The 21,035-nt window shown below is 43.5% G+C and overlaps 1 protein-coding gene across 4 annotated transcripts in view; it reads right to left on the bottom strand.

Moving 5' to 3' along the window:
- The window catches only part of Ppfibp2 (PTPRF interacting protein, binding protein 2 (liprin beta 2)), a 135,605-nt gene that overhangs the window by 73,615 nt on the left and 40,955 nt on the right, over nt 1-21,035 (bottom strand). For 3 of the 4 annotated variants that reach the window (XM_013028790.1, XM_013028785.1, XM_013028786.1), the window contains exon 3: nt 16,483-16,697. In XM_013028790.1, coding sequence (XP_012884244.1) covers nt 16,483-16,697 — 215 coding nt within the window. Of the gene's footprint in view, nt 1-2,666; nt 2,744-3,174; nt 3,196-16,482; nt 16,698-21,035 lie in introns of those variants that run through there. The other variant, XM_013028788.1, reaches the window with a different exon arrangement.

Consider the following 21,035-nt stretch of genomic DNA (forward strand, 5'->3'; position numbering starts at 1 on the left):
GCACATGGAAAGGAGCAAATGAGAAGACCTGAGCTAGATGAGCCCCTGGAGGGAGGGGGTCCAGCAAAGGATTGTGTGGGAAAGGAGGGGCCCAACGTGGCCAGATACAGATAATGGGAATCAGACAGGAGTAGGGTATTTGAATTAGAAGCTTGGAAAACAGAGGGAGTGTACCTGAGAGAGATTAAAAGGTAAGAACTAAAAAGGTAAGTGGAGGACAGGTTGGAATAGGCCTCAGAGGTTAAATAAGTTAGAAGTTAGAAGAATCTGAGCTTTCTCAGAGGTTAAGTCCTGGGAGCTCAGGATCAGGATCACGGGATGGAAAGACTTTTTTTTTTTGCTCATGAGAGATTATGAAAATCTGCTGGTAGTATTTTGGGTGAAGAACAAGGAATCAGAGAGCACTTGATCATGGTATGTTCTGCTGCTAAGACATGTCCAATGCTGCCACTTTATGTTTTTGTTTTTAATGATCCTTAGAACTCTACAAATAGAAGAGAAAGCACCTGTTTTGCCAGGAGCCATGCTGGGGAGTGGGAGCCCCCTTGGGCTTGGAGCTTCCCTCAGCACGCTTCCAGCCATCCTCGACACCAGAGCTTACAACTTGAAGCTTTCACAGTGTACAGTGAAAAGACTTAGGGTCTCCAGGCTCCACAGACAGAATATCTGCCAAGGATCAGAGCTACATCTGTCCAGCAGTGAGGATGGGGTTCCTGTATCTCCAGGCACACAGAGACTGGAAGGGAGTGGTGAGAAGCTTCGCGTTGGAAATGTGGAGATAAAGGCTAAGTAATTGGGAAGTGTGCTTCTTACTTATTTCCCCCAGCACGCCACCTCCACCCCCAGTGAGGCTTTTTAGGTGCAGACTGTTGCCAAGATGTCTGATATCCCAGCATGCTCCCTTGTGGCAGCCATGGCCACTCCAAAGCAGGGGCCAAGTACAGGCAGGCCCACTGATGGGTTCTAAACCAATCATTTTCAACATACTTGGCAGAAGAGATGAAGAAAGAACCAGACAGGAGAACAGAGTTCAAGACCAGGAGACCCACCAAAAGCTAACACACCTAACCACGGGGAGGTTCTTAGCTCCTCTTGGGCTTTGCTAAATGAGGGGTTTGCATTGGCTGACCTCCCCACCCCCCACTACAAGCCATCCAGTGCCGTAATTATGCTCAGCTGTTTCATTTTTCAAACACAGCCTAGCAGATGCTGCATTATAACTAGAGCAATTTTCTTAAAATACAAATTGGACGCCTCAGTGTATCCCATATCACTTTCTTAATACAAGTCCCCCGCCAGACAAACCACTGTCACCCACCACCCTCAACCACAGCCTTCATGTCCTGTGATCTGGAATCTGTCTTCCTCTACCCGCCATCATCACTTAGCTCAGCCACACTGGCTTTTTCTGCCTTGAAACCTGCCAGCCTCCATCCTGCCTCAGGCCTTCTGCACGTACCATTCACGTTACCTAAATGTTCTGCACTACTCCTACTGCTCTTTAAGGTTTCTGTAAAGTGTTATTTCCTCAAAGAGAGCTCCCTGACCTTTACTTCTCAACTATCAACATCTGTTCCGGGCCTTCCAGTGCCCTTCTTCACTGTACTTATCAGTGTGTAATAAGAGTTTACTTCCTGGGGCCCTGCAGCCTCCACTTCCTACAGAAGTGGTAAATACACAGGAGATTGGCTCTCCTTTACTCAGCTGTACACCCAGCACCAGGAGCTCAGTATTTGCAGAAGGAGGGTTTCAGCGTGCATGTGCACAAACTACCAGCCATGTGTTTGGGGTGGGGGTGAGCACAAGTGCATCTTCCTGGCCGGAAACTCCCTAGACCTCCTTTCCTTCTGCAGTTACAATGTCAAACCTCTTATCTGTCAGCTGCTTTTGCTCTTCCTGCCACTGAAAGACATCCAGCCTAAAATTCCTCAGTGCTGAGACCAATGCTGTCTCGGTCAATTTCAAGGCAATAACCAAAGAGAACACCTGAGTTTTGCGTGTGACATGATCCAGCCCCCAACCTTCACCCACTTCCCACTGCCCACTTGCACGCAGATGCCCTTCCATCCCTGCCCCCACAAGAAGGGTATCAACAGTTGAACAACTCAAATCCTGGGCTTCAGAGTGTTGGGAAGAGGATTCCCCTAGAACCTTCCTCCGGCAACACAGAAGCTCATTCAGCTGGCACGTTGTACCCACCACTCCGGATAACATCAGAGTTGAGAACGAGTTAAACAACTTCCGAATTCAGAGTGTTTAGGAAGAGTGGTAAGCTTCTGCACTGGGTCCTCAGACCCCAAAGTGGTAGACACCTTTCTTTTCTTTTTTCTGGTTACAGTGTTTAGAGCTGGTTTAAGAGACTAAGTTACAATAACTAATTTCCCTCACTCCATTCTTGCCTTTCTGTGTATAGAGGCTCATTCACCAGAATGTCAGAGCAGAAACAAAGACAGCTGACTCTTTTCTCCCCTCATGTCTATAATTAGATTCTCATGAAGAGCCTGGCTATCACAGGGCTCTGCTGGACAAATACCTCCCCCTAACACACACGCATGCACGTGCATACACACACACACACACACACACACACACACTCCAAACACCCCAAAGTGTCTCTCCCCTCACTCCTCTCCACGGAGACCCAAACAAAGCGGCCAGTCACTTACCCTCTTCAGCCACGAGAAATGCTTGTAAACATCAATGTCCCCATCCATTCTGGGCACCCATGTCAGCAGTTAGAGTCCTTGGTTGAAAAAGCTTTTTTTTTTCCCCCTTGGCTAAGGACCAAGCCCTCTCTTCCTTGGCTCTGCCCCTCTTCCCCTCAGAGACACCAGGCTGTGTTCAGATTTCCCCACTTGCTTAGCCTGTGTCCTTCAGCCTTTCCCTAAACAGTTGCAGATACACTAGGAGTCAGACTAGACTGTGCTGCTCCAGGGTCCTCCCCCACAACCCCCACAGGCAGGCGCGTGTGCAGGCACACACACACACACACACACACACACACACACACAGAGGCACCCTGCCTGGGGCTCAGAGCCCCAAGGAGCAATCAAAACTTACATAAAGGTGGGGGTAGGGGAGAAAAGATTTGGACAGGAGTTGTAAACACAGACACACACAGACACACACACACACACACACACACACACACCACATTCTCCTCTGTGATAATACCAGAGCCTGCCAGAGGAAAACAGTCCTGAAGAAAATTCCTTGTCTGGCTTCTCTCTTCTGGAGTGGCTGGAACTCATTACTGAGAGCCCCTGATTTCCTGTCTCTGCTTCACTCTGCCTTTACCCACGGCTCCCAGCTGCTCTCAGTTTATTTGGGACTGGGGAGACAACTAAAAATAAGTCCTGCTCTCTGAGGAGCTTGCTGTTCCCACACACAGCCTGACCCCCACCTCAAAGCCCACGCCTTCCCCCTTACAGGCTCGCGACAGGCACCCAGGGGAAAACCTGATGTCTCCAAAAAAGAACAGATTCAGAACCAGCTCCAGTCCAGGTCCCAGGCCCTACAAAGTACCAGACCAGTGCCCAGCGTTTGCTGCCCTTGGCAAGGCTGGCACTATCCACCGGAGACCAACTGTGGCAATGTTTGCTACTTGCTCTCTCAGGGGAGCGTGGCTCCGGGCTGGCAGCTCCCTGGTGGCTATATTCCATACCAGGGCTACTGCTTCTGTTACGTGTCCCAGGCCTGCCTCTCACTTGGTGCAACCTTGGGAGGTGGAAAGGGTGAGGCCGCTTCACGTGTGTTTCCCTGAGATTTAAGGAGCAGCCCTTGGGTGGGAAAGGAATCCTAGGAAAGCTGGAGGAAACAAAGCTGTGTCACATGCTGGCTTTCCAGGGTGGCCTCCCCAAAATGTCCCAGATGCCACTCCTCCCCACTCCATCTCCTCATCTTCATCTCCTTTGAGAGCACCCCTAAGAACAGCTTTTCTCCCTTGCCCAGCCCTTAATGTGTGGCCTTTGGCTATGACTGATTATGAAAGTGGTCTTTGATGTGGGTACAGTGGGTGCAGTGGTTACATGCAAGGGCCCTGCCCTCTGTTGTGCCATCATAAATGGCTTGCAGACACTCAGCATGTGACTGCCAAGGCCTTCCCATGTCTCTTCTGAAAATCTGGGCCTGAGGAAAAGCCCCCTTCTGGGTATCAACAGCCAGAACCTGTATTCACCAAAGCCCCAAAATGTGGCCCACAAGACAGGGCAGAAGTAAGGCCTGGCAGCCTAGTTGAGGCAGGAGCCTGGGCAGGACAATCATAGGGGCAATGCAAGGAGAGCTCTGGCCAGCAGCTGGCATGGGGGAGGAATACATTCCTGGAGACACACCCAGATTAGAGGCCAGAAAGCAAAGCTGGCGCTGCTGCCCTGCTCTGAGGTCTAGATCCCTGTCCTCACTCTGGCCTAGTTCCACAGTGTGGACCACACACCCATAGCCCACCATAGATAAGATATGTTAATAAAGGGGAGTATTGTTCTTTTCTCTTTTCTTTCTAGAAACCTGGGGAAAGTCAAATGAGAAATTCCGTAGGTCAACACACACTTGTCCTGCACCCAAGGCAAATGAAGCCAACTTCCTGCCCTGGGTAGATAAGGAATTACCACATGGCATGTAATAAGTGTATAACTGAGGCTCCAGGGAAGATGAGGGTAAAATCCAAAATTGGATGATGGAGGAAGAGAGGCAGGGCTGAGTCCCACACTCTCTGTACCTCCTCACTCACGAATCCCCTGGGTGCTCTGCCAAGACCCCTTATCACACTGGTGAGGTGAACTATGGGCATCTTGACCAGGGGCACCTACCAGTGACCCATAGTTAAGTTTCAGAGGATCAGGTACGTCTTCAATAGAATCAAAGATATATACAAAGTATGCAGGGATGGGAGAAACGCTTGCTGGTCTTGGAAGAGCATAGGGCCCTTCCATAGCTTCTGGTACAATGAAGGAGCAAGGCAGGAGGAGCAGGCAGGTGACTAGGTGATTACTTCTCAGCAGACTTATTAATCTCCTTGGAAAAGGAGCTGGGTACCTTGCATCCTGACAGAAAGCTTTCCCTGTGGCCCCTCCTCCACTCCTTCCGGATCACTCTTCTTGTTAAATGAACCATGCTGTACTATGGGTCATGGTCAACAAGTCTCTATTACACTGGCCTGTAAGAAGTAATGGCTGGCAAGTCTTTACTGCATCAGGCTACAGGAAGTGGTGGCTGACACCAGCCGGTAGGAAGTGCATCTGATTTATGACTTACTTTTTTCTAACTTCTTTTCCTAACCCAATTCCTGGCACACATTCTCTTAATGAAAGAATGGACCTCAACCGCTGAGACCAGTAAAGTTAAAATGCTACTTGGAGAAAAAAAAGAGAGAGACTTGAAGATCTGTTTCACCAGAATAAAGATGTTTCATTCAAAGAAGAGAAAGCACAGAAAGCCAAGGTTACCTATTAGCTCCACTCATATGTGATGGACAAAGGTGGCCTGCTGAGGAAGAAAGGGAAAGAAGGGAAAAGGGAGGGAAGGGATGAGGAAGAGGGAGGGAGCAAAGAATCCAAACAAGCTGAGCTAAATTCTTGACATATTTTTATGCATCCTGGAGCAGAAATTCTTAACCTTAGTCTTTTAATTTTTTTTCTCTTTAAAACACCAAAGTGCATTATCCTTCTATGTTAACATAATGCTCAAATTCACAAAATAACACTCCAAAGGCTCTAAGAGCAGAATACAGGAATGAAAGGGTTGGGGAGAGGTGAGATGGGGTAAAAACCTTCAGCCACCTCCTCACGATTCCTGAGTGCTCATCCTTATCACTCTGGTGAGGTGAACGATGGATATCTGACATTCACCCTCAGTGGCTCTCCTGACTAGAGGTGCTTTACAGTGGTCCACGGGCAGGCTTCAGAGGATAAGTCTCTGAATATATCCACTAGATATACACAAAGTCTCTATGTCTCTGAAAAGTTTTCATCAGATTATCCAAGTGGTCCATGATTCTCATGAAGCAAGAAGTCTGGCTTTCATTTGTCCTAAGCAGTTACTCCTGCAGCTTTAGGCTGCTTCCTCTTCCCATTAGACTGTTCCTGTGAGGTACAGTCTCAGGGGCCACCAAGCGCACACAATTAAAGGTCACTATGCTGACCCTGACAGCCCTCAGGGCCTTCCTAGAAGTACTTCAGTCATCTGCAACCAGACTGAACTCATTACTGTTGGGAACATGAGGCAGCCAGCTGAGGCCACGCACAGAAGACTATGGGGCTAAGTGACTGGGAGTGGAAACACAGCTAAGAGGCCACAGTGGACATGTTTAGAAGGGAGAATTGTGTGGCTTGCCTTTGCCCTTATCCTGGGGTCTAGAAAAGAACCTTAGGATCATCACCTACCTAGCTGGAGTTCCAGGGAATGGCTGAATGGGATCCTGTTGGCCACCAGGAATGAGCAGTCTCTTAGTGGGCTGAACCTGCTCAGCCCTGAGCCTTGGCATCTGGGCCATGGTGACAGCTGCTAAGGATACCTCCTCATCAGATACAGCTTGTCCTACAGCCGACATGCTACCCAGTGGTCCTGGCTTCAGAAATGGGGTTGTTAGGGGAGAACTGGGCAGGAGTCCTGACCATGAAGCATAATCCTGGCCACCATCATCCATGTCTCCTGAGTCTATAACATGGAGAACTCACCTCCAAAATGAGCTGGGACAAAGCCCATGCATATTGTAGACTTTGTGGGCCGTAAAGCCTCTCTCATATTCGGTTTTGCTATTTGATGCCTGCAAGTGGCCATAGCCAAGGCCTAAACCAGCAAAATGTGGCTGAATTCCAGTAAAACTTTATTTATGGATACTGAAATGCGAATGGTATATCATTTCCACATCACAGATTATTCTTGTGATGTTTCTTCAGTCATTTAAAAATTTGAAAATCATTCTTAGGTATCTGATAAGCAGTGGTCAAATGTGGTCTAGGGTTTGTTGGCTAAGCCCAAGGTTAGAACAAAGCTTCCCCATGGAAAATGCACTGCAGAGCTGGGGGGCTTCTGATGAAATGTAGTATGTGATCAGGCAGTTGGGAATGGAGCTTGAGATTGTGCATTATTAACAAGCTCTTAGAAGATGCGCATTCTGCTGGTCTACAGGGGAGAAGTAAGAGGTAATGGAACTATTTTCATAGGTTTCTTAAAGCACTGGGTATCAGAAGCATGAATTCCTGGAGCCTCCAGGGCTGCCTGACCACTAGTGGGTGCTGAAGTACAGAAGGTTCTGGGTATAATTTAGCATGCTTCTTTGTGGGTAGAGGGTAAGTAGGTATCTACATATTCAGACCTCAAGTTAGGATAACCTACCAGCATCCTCTGTCAGATCCTCTGGGCTGGAGGCAGGAAATTTAGTGGGAAAGATTTATTTGCTCTTTCACTAGTGTTTGCACATTCTTGGTCATTTATAAACACCGGTTCTGAGGGACTGAAATAGTCTTTTGGTCAGGTCTGAAAGGATCCAGATTGCTTAGAATTTACTTGCTTGGGGGTAAGGGAGGGGATTAAAAAAACCAGGAAGAGGAAAACTGCTAAAATGTTCAGTAATGGAAAGTTCATCTAATGCTGAGTGCTGTGCAAGGAACACTGCAATCAAAATCCCTCAGAGCTCGGGGATCTTCCCTAGGGCACAGCTGGCAGATACCTGGGCCAGAAACTGGCTCCTGGAATGTGAAGAGCTACCCTGCTACACCCCAAAGTAGGCACTGGGAGCAAGGGACTCTCCAAGTGAAATTTCGGGTCAGTGTTCCAGGGACCAGCTCACCACATAACACCCTTGGCTGTTCTCCCTCAGCCCCCACAGTGGAGGCCTCCCCTGCCTATTCTCTGTCCACTCGTTTCCAAGGAAAATGAGAAAGAATTTTCCTTTCCAGCTGACCCAGATACACTGACCAGCAGTTTCACTATTGAGAGAGAGATAGAGATACTTTCTTTCTTTCCCATCTAAAAAAAAGGGAGGGTGGAGAAAAACCTATTTTCTCAAATAAAACCCATATATTATTCCTGTTTCTAAGGATTTAGACTTCCCAGCATTTGTCCCTGACTCCCACCTACTGGCTACTTCAAGTACTGCATGGGAACAAAGAACCATCATTACCCATCCAGCCCAGGATTGGAGTCCTTTGGGAGAACTAGATGGAGAATGGGCAAGAATGATGGAAGGGGTTAGTAACACTGATCAAGATGCATTATACTCCTAAACTGACATGTTGAATGGTAACCCCTTTATGCAAATAACTAAAGATAATAAAAATATATTTTTTTAAAAGTTAAAGAGGAAGGATAAGGAATGCTAGCATCTACTTATTTCTCAGCTTTCACTCAACTCCATACCTGACATAGGTGCAAATAAGAAACCCACATTGGAAATTGGTTCATGCAGTGTTCGTCTCTCTGTCTCTCTTTTCACCTCCCTCCACCCCCCCCTCATTTTTTTCCTTCCACCTCCTTCCTCTCTCTTTCCTTCCCTCTATTTTCCCTCCTTTCTGTGCTGGTGAGTAGGAGCCTCCTACATCCTAGGTAAGCAGCAATAGTGCTGAGATACATCCCAGAGTCCCCCTTTCTCTCTTTCAAGATCCACTGGAAAAGGTTTTCCTCTAAAGTTTTGTCTGCAGCTTTTCAAAATTAAAATGTTTAACACAAGTCGATCTAGACCTGTCTTTTGTTCCCTGCCCTGAGGAGAATAGACATACAGAAATGAATCACACAGCAAGGGAAATTCAGGCTCCAATTTTCTAATCCATACAACAGCTTTCTCTCCACATCTTTTTTGCAACTCCTCTGGCTTTTCAATATGGTAAACAGATTTGCCTCTTTGAGCAGAATGAAAGATTACAAGCGGAATCTGGCAGGAACACATGGGCTTTGTTTGAGGAGCGGAGAACTGAAGGAGCCGCCATCTGTGACAAGGTGGCATGCAACTGAGAAGGGGGTTGGGCATGCTTCTCCTGAGCCTGGGTCTCTTTCTTTGCTCTTTGAGTTCCAGAGGTAACTGAAGTAGCCAACATGCAGAATGGCTTTCTTCATTCTCGCTGGGATGCAGGCCTCAGCTGAGCCCTGACATCTCCATAGACATCTTTATAAACTCTCCAAATTGACTCTGCTTAGGAAATTAAGAGATCTGGGCAGATAGGATTCATAGCTTAGAATTATAAAGAAGCTCCTCAGTACAGGCCAGAGAACAAACCACATGATAGAATGCCTGGCCAGATCTTACAGACCTGGACTTTTCAAATTATCAAACTGAGTGATTATTTCCAGTAGGGAAATCAAGCCTCAGAGGAGAGAAAAGGTTTGTGGTGCCTTTTAAATCTTTCCTACCTTCCACACTCCCTCACATTTGAGCAGCTTGATTCCACCCTCCAAGGTATACTGAGTGGCGTACCTGCATCTTGCAAAAGAAAGCTTGGGCTCCCATTGGTGACCAAGCCTGAGGCATGTGGTTCTCTGCCATCCACTTCCCTTTCAACCTGAGCGATGCCCTGACTTGCCCTTGCCCTGTTGCTTGTAGGTTTGCCTGATTCTCTGACTTCATCTTGAACCTTTGCCAGGGATATTCTTGGTCCATATCCATAATATTAAACAGTAGGATAGACTGCCTGTTGGCATGTTAGAAAAGCACCCATAACCGCTTTGCCTGGAGACTGCTAGCTCAGTTATCTTTTGAGCATCACCCAAAGTCTAGAGACACTAATCACCATGGTGTACTAGCTACTCTCTACTCCCTAGCTTTTCCTCTAGTCAATTGCTTGCAAACCCCATGTAAATCTGTGAGTCTCTACCACCTAACCTATCCCTGGATCACACTAAGTGAACTCCACTTAGCAAAGCCAAGCAAGTATAGAATGGTAGACACCCCCTCCCAGACTACAGGAAAGCCCACTTGAGGTACGGCCAGAATCCTGGAAGTAGTTACACTGGCACCAGACCCTTCTTGCCTGGGGTACATGCCAGAGCCACTGAGGAGTATCTTGCTCCCTTCTGGATGTCAGGACCATCTGGTAAGCTTCATGAGCTCCTGACTGGAAATATCCACACACTCCAAAGGGCATCAGCCTGTGTTCTACCAGTAAAGGGAGAGGAAGAGGAGCAGTTCCTATCTGGAACTTGGCTCCGAAGCTATCACAACAGAGGTGCTTCAACCTTTCGAGAGGGCACGGAGTTCATCCCCTGATGACACTGACCCTAAGTTTTGCTCTATCTGCAAAATAGAGGAGACCACCTGCCCATTTCCTGAGGGTAACACTTCTGCTATGACTTAAGGTAGAACAGCAGCCCTACTTAGGCTTCTTTGTAGACTAAGTCCTATTCACCTTAGATTCTAGGAAATTCCCTGAGCAAGAGCCTCAGCTTTCCAGGCACAGGATGAAAATTCACATACAGATTGTGTTCTTAGACCAAAGAAGTCCAAAACTTTTGCTCCTGGACTCACTGGGGCCCCAAATACTATCCTTAAACTCAGAGAGCCCCATACTTGCTTTCTCCTGCCTGGAGCCCACTTCTCTTAATGCTCACTGACACAGAGCAATGCCCTCCCTCCCCCTAAGATCTGGAAACCTACTTAAAACCCAGCACCACTGAATCCTGGGCTCTACTTGATCTTTAGTGTGGTCCTGGCCTATTTATAACCATCTTTAGATGGAGTCCTGGATAACAGGTCTCCTGCTGGCCATACTGGTCCAGCTTCATCTCAGCCCTGCCAAGACTCAGCAGAAGAGAAATAAGGTCTCCCACGCCAATACCACAGAGCTGCCCACTGTAATGGACTAGGACAAGGAGCTGCCTCTCCATTTAAGATATTTAGTCCATTCCTGTGCTAATCATCAGCCACTCCCCTACATCTACCACTGCCTCTTCAGCAGCCCCTTTTTCTTGTGGACTACAGATGCCACAGTGCCTGTGAAGCCTAAGGTCTTTGAAGAAGAATAGCAACAGAGGGGGATGAGGGAGGGAGGGAGGGAAGGGAAGGGACAGTGGGAGAACAACAAAGGAGCCGGTAACAGTGCTCGACAAGAAATGTACTCATTACCTTACTCATGTAACTGTAACCCCTCTGTACAGCATCTTTACAAAAAAATAAAATTTAAGGAAAGAATAGCAACAGAAAGAGACCCTGTCTCCCAACATGTGACTCTTCTCCGCTGGCCACACTTGATTGATTCTGGTAGCCACCTTACCCAAGGGCAGATAATCCATAACTGTGCTTAAATGGAAAGTTTTAAATTTCTATTTTATATGCACTCATTTTTATATGTTGGCAGTATTTAACTCCAAAAATTATTAGATGGGCCAATTTTTTCTCTTTAGGAATTTGATTTTTTTAATTTATTTTTTAATTGTGTTGCCAAGGTGATATACAGAGGGGTTACAGTTACATAAGTAAGATAGTGAGTACATTTCTTGTTGAACTTGTTACCCCCACACTCATTTTTCTCCCACTTTTTTTTTTGTACCAGTCCTGGAGTTTGAACTCTGGCCCTGGGCTTTGGCCCTGAGCTTCTTTTTGTTCAAGGCCACTCTACCACTAGAGCCACAGTGCTGCTTCTGGCTTTTTCCGAGTAGTTTATTGGAGATAAGAGTCTCACAGATTTTCCTGCCCAGGCTGCAGTCCTCAGTTCTCAGCCTCCTGACGAGCTAGGATTATAGATGTGGGCCACTGGTGCCCAGCTATTGATTTTGTTTGCTCTTAATGTAGGAATCATGGAAATAATTTGTCAGTCAATCATAAGAAACAAAACTTAAATCCATATTGTTTGCAAGATTTCTCATCAAATCTTCAATTATGTACACTTTTTGTCATCAATTAAAAAAGGACAAAAACTCAAATTTAAAGATATTGTGACAGTCACTTTTGGATCTGCTTCCTCAGGGCCATTCATTTCTCCCCACTCCACCCTCTCCATCACTCCTTTTTTACAGGGATCACTTCCAAACATAGCGTACGGAAATGCAAATATAGCTCGTGAATCCTTCACTTTAAATGCTTGGGGCCACAAGTGTTTCAGATCTTGGAGTATTTGTATAGACTTCATCAGTTGAACACCTTAATGTAAACCTCTAAAATATTCCAAGATTTTGAATTTTTGAATTGGGGATGTTGCAACTTGTACTTGTTTTCCAAACCTGACTTGTAGCTAGAATATGCACATGTGACCAAATCCTGACCAGTAGGCTAATGGGGAGTCTGTTGGGGATGTCAGGGAAAGATTTTCCCTCAAAGGCAGATAAGACAAATAGAGACAGAGGAAGGAAGGAAGGAAGGAAGGAAGGAAGGAAGGAAGGAAGGAAGGAGGGAGGGAGGGAGGGAGGGAGGGAGGGAGGGAAGGAAAAATAATGTTTGTGTCTAAGAGGTCATGTTGCCCAGAGCCTTAGAAGCCATCTTGTAAAGCTTGGGGCCATGCTTGAGGAAAAACCCATTCCTGAGGAGAGTGGAGCATCAAGATGGGAAGAGCAAGAGTCTGTGAGGTCATCCAGAGCAGCTGGGCCAACCTCTGGATTTTGACAGTGATATACAAACCTCTTTATCGTTCATATATTTTACTGGAGAGAGTATCCCAACTGATTCAGAGGTTAGAAGGCAGAGTTGGACTGTATCAGGTCACTGTTATGGCAGAGAAGTACGTTAGTTATGTGGCAAAGTCAATGTGTCCGCAGGAGAAGACGGAACAAGCACATAAGGCATGCACAGACAGTACATCCGGCCAGGCTCTGATTTGTCCTCGGTATTCTTTCACATTCCCTCACTTTTTCTAATCCTTATCCTAATTCACAAATGATTCTCTTTTAAAAATAAGTCGGGTGAGTTAAAGTAATTTGTTAATACTTTTGTGATTAAAGCAATGTTTCTTAAACCTCAATGTTGCCTAGGAATCACCTGAAAGGATTCAGGTATAGAACAGGGGCCCATGATCCACATTTTTCACAGGCTACTCGGGGATACCAAAGCTGTTAGACCACAGACCAAAGTTTGTGTAGCAAGACCTTCTAATTAAGAGGACTGCTCTAAAATACCCAGTAAGTTTGAACACTGCTCTGAGTTCTATTTCCATACAGATAAGAACTACTGTGGAATGTATGTATAACCAAAGTGTAAACAAACTGTAGGTCTTTAAGACCTAAACACAGACAGGCCATCTCTGTTCAGAATCAAAACCTTTAACGTCTAGCTCTGATTTCCTGGAATGTTTATACGAACTTCTGACCCCTAAAGATACACCATTTATAGGTTGCTGGTAGCCATGATTACTCTAAAAGATTTATGAATGCAATAACTTCCAGGGGAATCTTCTTTCTAGAGGAGAACATTTCCTAGACCATAGTAAATAATCCCCAAATAAATCTAAACCTGAACACAAGCTGTTTTCTGTAATGCATCTTGCAAAATCCAACACTACCATCATCTGCCTTTGACAAAAAATAATTTAAACAATTTCCAGAAAAAATTTTCAGAGTTGATCAAATTTTCATATCATGCACTAAAAATATCAATGTATTAGTTAGCTATTAAATAAAAATCAGACCGTTTGAGGTAGATACTGATGAATAGGTTTTTCACCTGAGTTTAAGACAGGACATTTTAGGGCCAAAAGGAAAAGACGAAACCCAAGGAGTGGTGCAGTTAATTACAATTTCTTAATTCTATATATCACCATTCACAGTATTGAAAAACAAAGTAAGGAAAGCATATGCCACCAATAAAACAAAGGGGGTATTAAAGGCTATTTAAACATGGAAGCACTAAAATCCTATACAAGAAAGAACACAGATTAGGATGCTGGTACAGACTCATCCAAGGGGCTTCGGGTGTTTTCTGTGGTGTAAAAAAAGAAAATATTAGAACTAATTTTTGACAGATTCCTTAAAACTATTCTGCTGGAAGGTTTTCATTTTAATAATTTAAATAGATTATAAATACTGCATATATGAACACGGATGTATGGAGATTAGTTTTTAAGATAAGGTATGAGATTACAGCTTAGAAATTATACAGAAGAAGAATAATAAAAATAAGAAAAAAATCAGCTGGAGATGTAGCTCAGTGGTAGAAAGCCTGCTAAGCATGTACAGGCCCTAGATTTGATCCCTACCACCACTGAAAAACAATAACAATATCATCATCATCCATACATTTTTTTAATAAAGGAAAAATGTTCAGCCTTCTTACTAAAAAAAGAAATGTAGAATGCAAAAAATAAGGAAGAAAACTCTTTGCCTTATGAAATTACTAAGGCTGTTTTGTAATCACTGTGTGATAGATTCTCTTCAAAACCTCACAATAAATATATATATATATAGATAGATAGATAGATAGATAGATATAGATATATCTGTAATCCCTGCTACTTAGGAGGCAAAAATCGGAAGGATCACGATTTTAGGCTGGATCAAACAAAACCAATAGCTGAGCATGGTTGTGCATGTCTTTTATCCTAGCTACATGGCAAACCAAAATCAGGAAGATTATGATTCCAGGCCAGTTCAGGTTAAAAAAAAAAGTTTGCTGAAAACTGACCTGGAAAAATGTTTCAAAGTCTTAAGGGTATCAATACTTTCAGATCAGAGTTCCAGATTTAGAAATCTGTTTACTCACTGTTTATCTAAAATGAAATTTAGCTGCACATATTATATTTTAACTGGTTGCCCTCCTTGAAGTCTATAGACTTTAGGAAATATCTAGAAGTAAGAACAAATATTTCTGGACAAAGATGTTCATTATAGAAATGCCATGTATTTGTGAAAGGTTTAAAATAGTCAAAATGTCAGAACTGGAGAACGTATCACATAAATTAAAGTACATCCATATAAGATGACCAAAAGACATCCATGCTCACTGTAAACTGTACAGAGAGGAATAAAATCCAGCTATTTCTAATCTGTAGGCAGATGGCTTTTGTCCATAAAGACACTTCAGTGAAATCTTCCATTTACATGACAGTTAACACCTGGGCAGAGTAAGAGCAAGCTAGTAAAAAGAGTCCCTGGAGCTTAACAAAAAGGCTCTTAGAAGGACTCTTGTGATTGCTTATGATGTGCCTGGTGAGCCCAGGTCATCCTCCCCATTTTAAAGTCAGCTGATCTGACATCTTAATTCTATCTGCTAACTTCTCCTTTGCTGTGAAGGTAACATGTTCACAGGTTCTGTCCATTAATACATGACATCTTGTGGAGGCCACTCTTTGTTGTCCACCATCTCAGTATAGTATATGATTAACTATCACATTGGGCAGGCATTTTTTTTTATTAACTACCTATCAGCCTGGTATACACATATTATACAGGACAGCAGGCAGACTGCTTAGGTAATGAAAATATTGAATAACACATATAATGAATTTAATGAGGAACTGTTCAGTGTTCAGAGGAAGGCATGAGGATGAACCTGTACTGACAGAGGCCTCTGGAACAGAAAGGTGGCTAAGATAACTGGGACGCAGCCTGTCTAATTACTAATGATATAGCCACCTTGACAGGGGTGTCTCAGCTTCCTTGGTTTGTGGTCTCCAGCCTCAATCCCTCCTTCCCAAATGAATGATGCTATTCCTGACCTCCAACCTCTGTGTATCTCAATTTTCAATCAGGTCTATAGGGCTCTAGTATTAGAGGACTGCTTTCTCAATTTCACCTCAAGCTCAGCTTAGATATCACAGCCTTTTTCCTTCCCTCTCTTTCTACCTCCTTGCCTTTCTTCCTCCACTATTTAGATCATTCTTTCCTTCCCTTCTTCCTTCCCTTCTCCCTCCATCCTTCCCTTTCTTCCTCTGGCTTTCCAACATCTGTCCTCTAGTCCTCAATGGTTACATCCCAGATTATTTCCCCTGTGTGTTAGCCCCTAACCATTCCCAGCTATTACCAAATCTCTTAAGATTGACCTGCTAGTCTCCATGTAAAAACATATGGGTAACTAAAGCCCAAAGCAAAGCTTAGTTACAGATCTACCTCTACTATAGATAGGCAGATCTGTGGGCCTGATCAGGAAAGAACAGAAGAGTTAGCAAGTATGCATTCCATTCTAGGAACAGAAAGTAGTTCTAGGGAAAGGAGTAAAACAAAGCAGAACAAAGAAATAAATGAAGCAAACAGGCTCTAGGCTTTGCTAAGAAACAAGGACTTATAGGATCCAGTTGAGAATAGAAATCCTGTCCAGGGACTGAACTCAGTAAGTAGTACTTGTAATCTTGGGTGCTGGGTGTTTAACCATGGTTGTCCTTCTGGATTTCCTCTTCTCAGAATAGAGATGCTGTAGACCCCCAAGAAGGTAGCATGTTATAGCTCAAGCTGCTTGACTGGGACTAAGCTCCTGCTGGGAAGGTCCACCCAGTGGCCACTGCCCAAAGCTGAATGAGAAGCAAGAAAGGGGTGGAGAATGTAGAAATAAATCAATAGCCATGACTATGGTGACATTTCATGGGCTGCAGGATTATGTTTCTCAGCAGTTTCCAATCATGCCTTGGGGCTACTCACCAAGCTTTCCTCAAACCACTCCTTTATGTAGGCAGCTGTAGGGCCAGGAATCTGGCTCAGAAGGGCTGCTTTCTCCTGAGGAAGCTCCAGCATCTCCAGGGCTAGCCTCAGTTCCTCGATGAGATGGCTCACTGGGAAGAGGTTCATGTAGGAGGCCGGGGAAGACAGTCCAGGCTCACAGGTACCATCAGTAATATCTGCACCTGTTTTAGCGCCTGGAACAACAGAGAGAGTTGGGAACCTTGGTGAGAAGTCAGGGAAGGGATGGAGAACAAAAGTATGAAGAGAGATGAGCAAAGGCCAGAGAAGAAACTTTGAAGGATCACTACAGACTGGGCAGGCTCATTCACACTAGAAATGTTTAGAAATCATTTAATCTGGGCTGGGCATAACAGGAAGAGACATATCAAGGGTGAGTAACTGCTCACAGAGATTGTCATACAAAACTCATCCGCACAGACACATGAGAAAAACACAAGTACCCCTCACCAGTGACAAAAACGTGTTATTTCAGACAGTGAGATTCCATTCTTCAGCTTGTTAGATGAATGCACTGTCTTTAAGTAAGTGTGTTATATTGCACAGGTGGCCACAAAAAATTCCTCTTCTTTCCATGTACTCATTCCATTCACCCATGCAAATAGAGCTGGATCCCTGGATGACCCCATTGCTGGTTATTATCACTAGAATATAGTGCTAGTAATTGTGCCAGTGCTGAGTTTCCACTCTTCCTCTCTGATCCTAAGCTAACAAGTAGCAGTTCCCCTTCAAGAAGGAAAGCTCCAACTGTCTTAGCCATCCCAGCCCCAATGACAGAGATATGAAGGAATCCACCCTGGATCCTACAGTTCCAGAGGAGCCATCCTACATAAACCATGTGTGTTACTGCCGTCTAGCATGTGGCCACGATCAAGAATTATAAAGACACAAATGATGATGATTGATGTAAGCCATTATGTGTGAGTTACTTCACTATACTGCAATACACAATAAATATGGTCATTTTGGTTATAGTTTAGTGAATTGGAATATTTCTAAATGTTCCCAATTGGGAAATCTCTACCTTAAATTTGTAGCATTATCATGTATATCCATATCTCATATCCCCGTTTTGGACTATGTACTTCTGGGATCAAAGTCCAAACCATAGTCAGCTGAATTTCACTGTCATATCCTCTACCCTGTAGATGTTGATATGGAAGCTGACCTAAATGCCAGGACACACACTAAATGAATAGCTAAAGAGAAAGAATCTTTACAATAAAAAATGTATTAATAAAAAAGGGAAAAAAAAGGAAGAGGAAGAAAGTTTGCTTGGATTTCTGTAGAGATCTGGAATATTGGATCAGCTCTTTCTAACTTGATATTCCCCAAATAGCACTGTTTTGTCCTCTCTAAACCCCACACTTAACAACAACAACAATAACAACAAAAAAAGTCTACTTTCTTTAAGAACAGAAATACATTTTTCAAAGCAATACTGGGATAAACAAAGGACTTCTGTGCTTCCTTCACCAGTAAAGAAAACACTTTAGAAAAATGTGGTTATGATGTTGGAATTTCTAGGGCATTTGTGTTGTTTTTAAGGCCAACAGGATAGAATATTTGAAGTAAGGATTCGGCTGGAAAGTGTGAGTTGTCCACCAAGTCCATGGGTACACTGATCTAATTCCTGACTCCTTTCCTACTTGCCAGGCAGCTTGGGGATGAGAAATCCACACAGAAGGAAGCAATTACCACAGTATTTGATTGCCTGTTTGCTTTCTGAAAATGCATGGTAGAGGGAATCATGGATCACAAATAAAGTCAAAGGCTCTGGGGAGCTAGGAAACTGCCCAAGTATCCAACTCTGGTATGTGCTCAGCAACTTTCTGGCTCCTGCAAATCCAATTTAGCGTTGACCGGAATTGCCACAGCCAAACCTCAGAGAAGAAATTGAGCAGAGGCTGAGCAAGATCTCCACTCCAAACAATAGTTTAGCAATCCCTCTCCACTCTGAACATACTCGAAAGTCAAGTACATGTCCATACAGTTATAAATGTACGAAGTGTTGAGAAGGGAGGTAGGTGGAAAAACAGATTTGTATTAACTTTTTATCACTGTGTGGCCCTGGATGAGTCTTTTTCTTTTCTTTTCTTTTTTTCCTTTCTCTGGGATTCTCCCTGAACTAATGCTGTGGGAGTCTTGCTTACTATTCAAGGAATGCATGGAAAACCAGGTGCCAGTGGCACACGTCTGTAATTCTAGCTACTCAGGAAGCTGAGATGTGAGGATCACAGTTCAAAGCCAGCCCAAGAAGGAAAGTCCACGAGATTCTATCTCCAATTAACACCAGAAAACTGGAAGTGGTGCTGTGGTTCAAGTGGTAGAGCGCTTGCCTTGAGCTGAAGAGATCAGGGACAGCGCCCAGGGCCAGAGTTCAAACCCCACAACCAAAAAAAAAAAAAAAAAAAGAATGCATGGATATATGTGTATTGTCTGTTTTACAGGTATGTATGTATGAATAAAACTAATTTCTATCTGTTCTTGTATAATTTAACTTGTTTTATTACTTCATTAAGTGCTAGGTGAGAGAAGTGAAAAGAAAATCATAAATGAGTGGTCATTTGTCCCTAAGCAAGTTGTAATCAATGATGCAAAGCCTCTGAGAATAAGACCCACTTGGTTTTAAAATCTAAGATTTAGACAGTTACAGAAAATTAAAAGAAGAAGAAACTTCCAAATGCTACCTGTGGGTTTGAGGATATAAATGACAAAAGCAATGTTGAATAAGTAAGTTTCTATAAAGTCAAAGATATAATGATTATGAATTTCCTCTCCTAGAAGGAAAGTGTGATAACTGGCCTCCTAGATAACAGTGGCTCAAGCCCTTGAACATTCAAACTTCTCATAGAGTATCTCCCACATAACTTATAGACTGCTCTCTGTGAAGTGAAGGAATGCCACTTCAGAGGCCATTAAAAAAAAAAGATACTGCCCTTGTGCCTTGCTGTACCTCTGTTTTGGACCACTTGCTCTGTGAGCACCAGCTGCCATGTTGTAAGGACACTCAATCATCAATGTGGCAAGGAATCATGACCACTTGTCAACAGAAACTGAGTCTACCAAGAGCCATGCAAATCTACTAGCATCAAGCAAGCCAACAGATGAAAACAGCCCCCAGCAGTTGCCTGAACTGTAACCTCATAAAAGACCCTTGGCCAGAATCACTCACCAAAGCATTCCTGAATTCCTGTGGCACAGATGCTGAGAGATAATAAATGTCTTTAAAAATATTTAAATTTAGGGTAATTGACTACATAGCCAAATAGCCAATACAAAAATAGCAAAAACAATTAAAGGTAATATGTTGCTAAGATTACATTTACACAAAAAATAAGAATGATGATGATGATGATGATGATGTGTGTGTGTGTGTGTGTGTGTGTGTGTGTGTTGCTGTAAATTAAACCTAGGGCATTGCACATATATTAGGCAAGCACTTAACCAGTGAAGTACATCCCAGTTCCCCAAAACAAGATCTTTATTTTTTATGCCACATGTAAAAATAAAGTTGAGGTACATAGGATTGAAGTACCTATAAAAATTTAGATAAAAAGAGGAGACAGATCAAAACTGGATTTGAGAAAGATGATATCATAGGTATAAGAGTAATTGAGCAAAACAACAAAATAGTAAATCTCACTATATAAAATTAACTTCTAGAATATTAAAAGATAAAAATGAAACTATAAATCATAGCCTGAAAACACTACTTATAAAATCATAGCAAAAGACCTTACATATCAATAGGAAAATGTGTTAAGCCACTTCCCACACCAAAGAGAGAAAAGGTTTTCTCCACTGAGGCAGTAACTTCAGTTGAAAACTGCAACAAATAATGATGACAAGCATGCAATAAGAAGTGTGCCTTCATGCCCAGTTAGTAGGCACAAAAATTGGCCCAATTTTTTTCAAAAGCAACTTGGCAAGATCTAGTGAAAATATTTATACCTTTTAATGTGGCAGTTCTAATTTTAGAAATCTAATGTAAGGAAATGTAATCAGACAAGCAGTCAAAGATTAAGATACAGGAATAATTTCAACAGTGTCTTTATGGTTTAAAAAAAGGAGGGAGTAAATAGCCCAAACAGGTAATAATGTCTAGAGCATCCACAGAATACTATTTATATAGCTACATAGTAAAAGAAAAACAGCCAGCCCAGTACCAATGGCTCACATCTATAATCCTAGCTATTTAGGAACTTGAGACCAGGAAGACCAAGATTTGAAGCTTGCCCAGGCAGAAAGTCTATGAGACCTCATCTCCAATTAACCAGAAAAATGTAAGAAGGGAGGTGTGGCTCAAATGGTAGAGCCACTACACACACACACACACACACACACACTAATAACTTCAATGTCGGTAGTGATTACTTTTCATTGCTTTTATAACATTTTTAACTTTAAATTTGTTGAATGAGAACAAAAACGAGAGAATGAAGCTTGATGTTTGGTTTATACAGGTACTTGAGTTTCAATTGATCTAGTACATATCCTTCTATGTCTGCTTC

The sequence above is a fragment of the Dipodomys ordii genome, unplaced genomic scaffold, assembly GCF_000151885.1.
Source record: "Dipodomys ordii isolate 6190 unplaced genomic scaffold, Dord_2.0 Scaffold113, whole genome shotgun sequence".
Classification (NCBI taxonomy): domain Eukaryota; kingdom Metazoa; phylum Chordata; class Mammalia; order Rodentia; family Heteromyidae; genus Dipodomys; species Dipodomys ordii.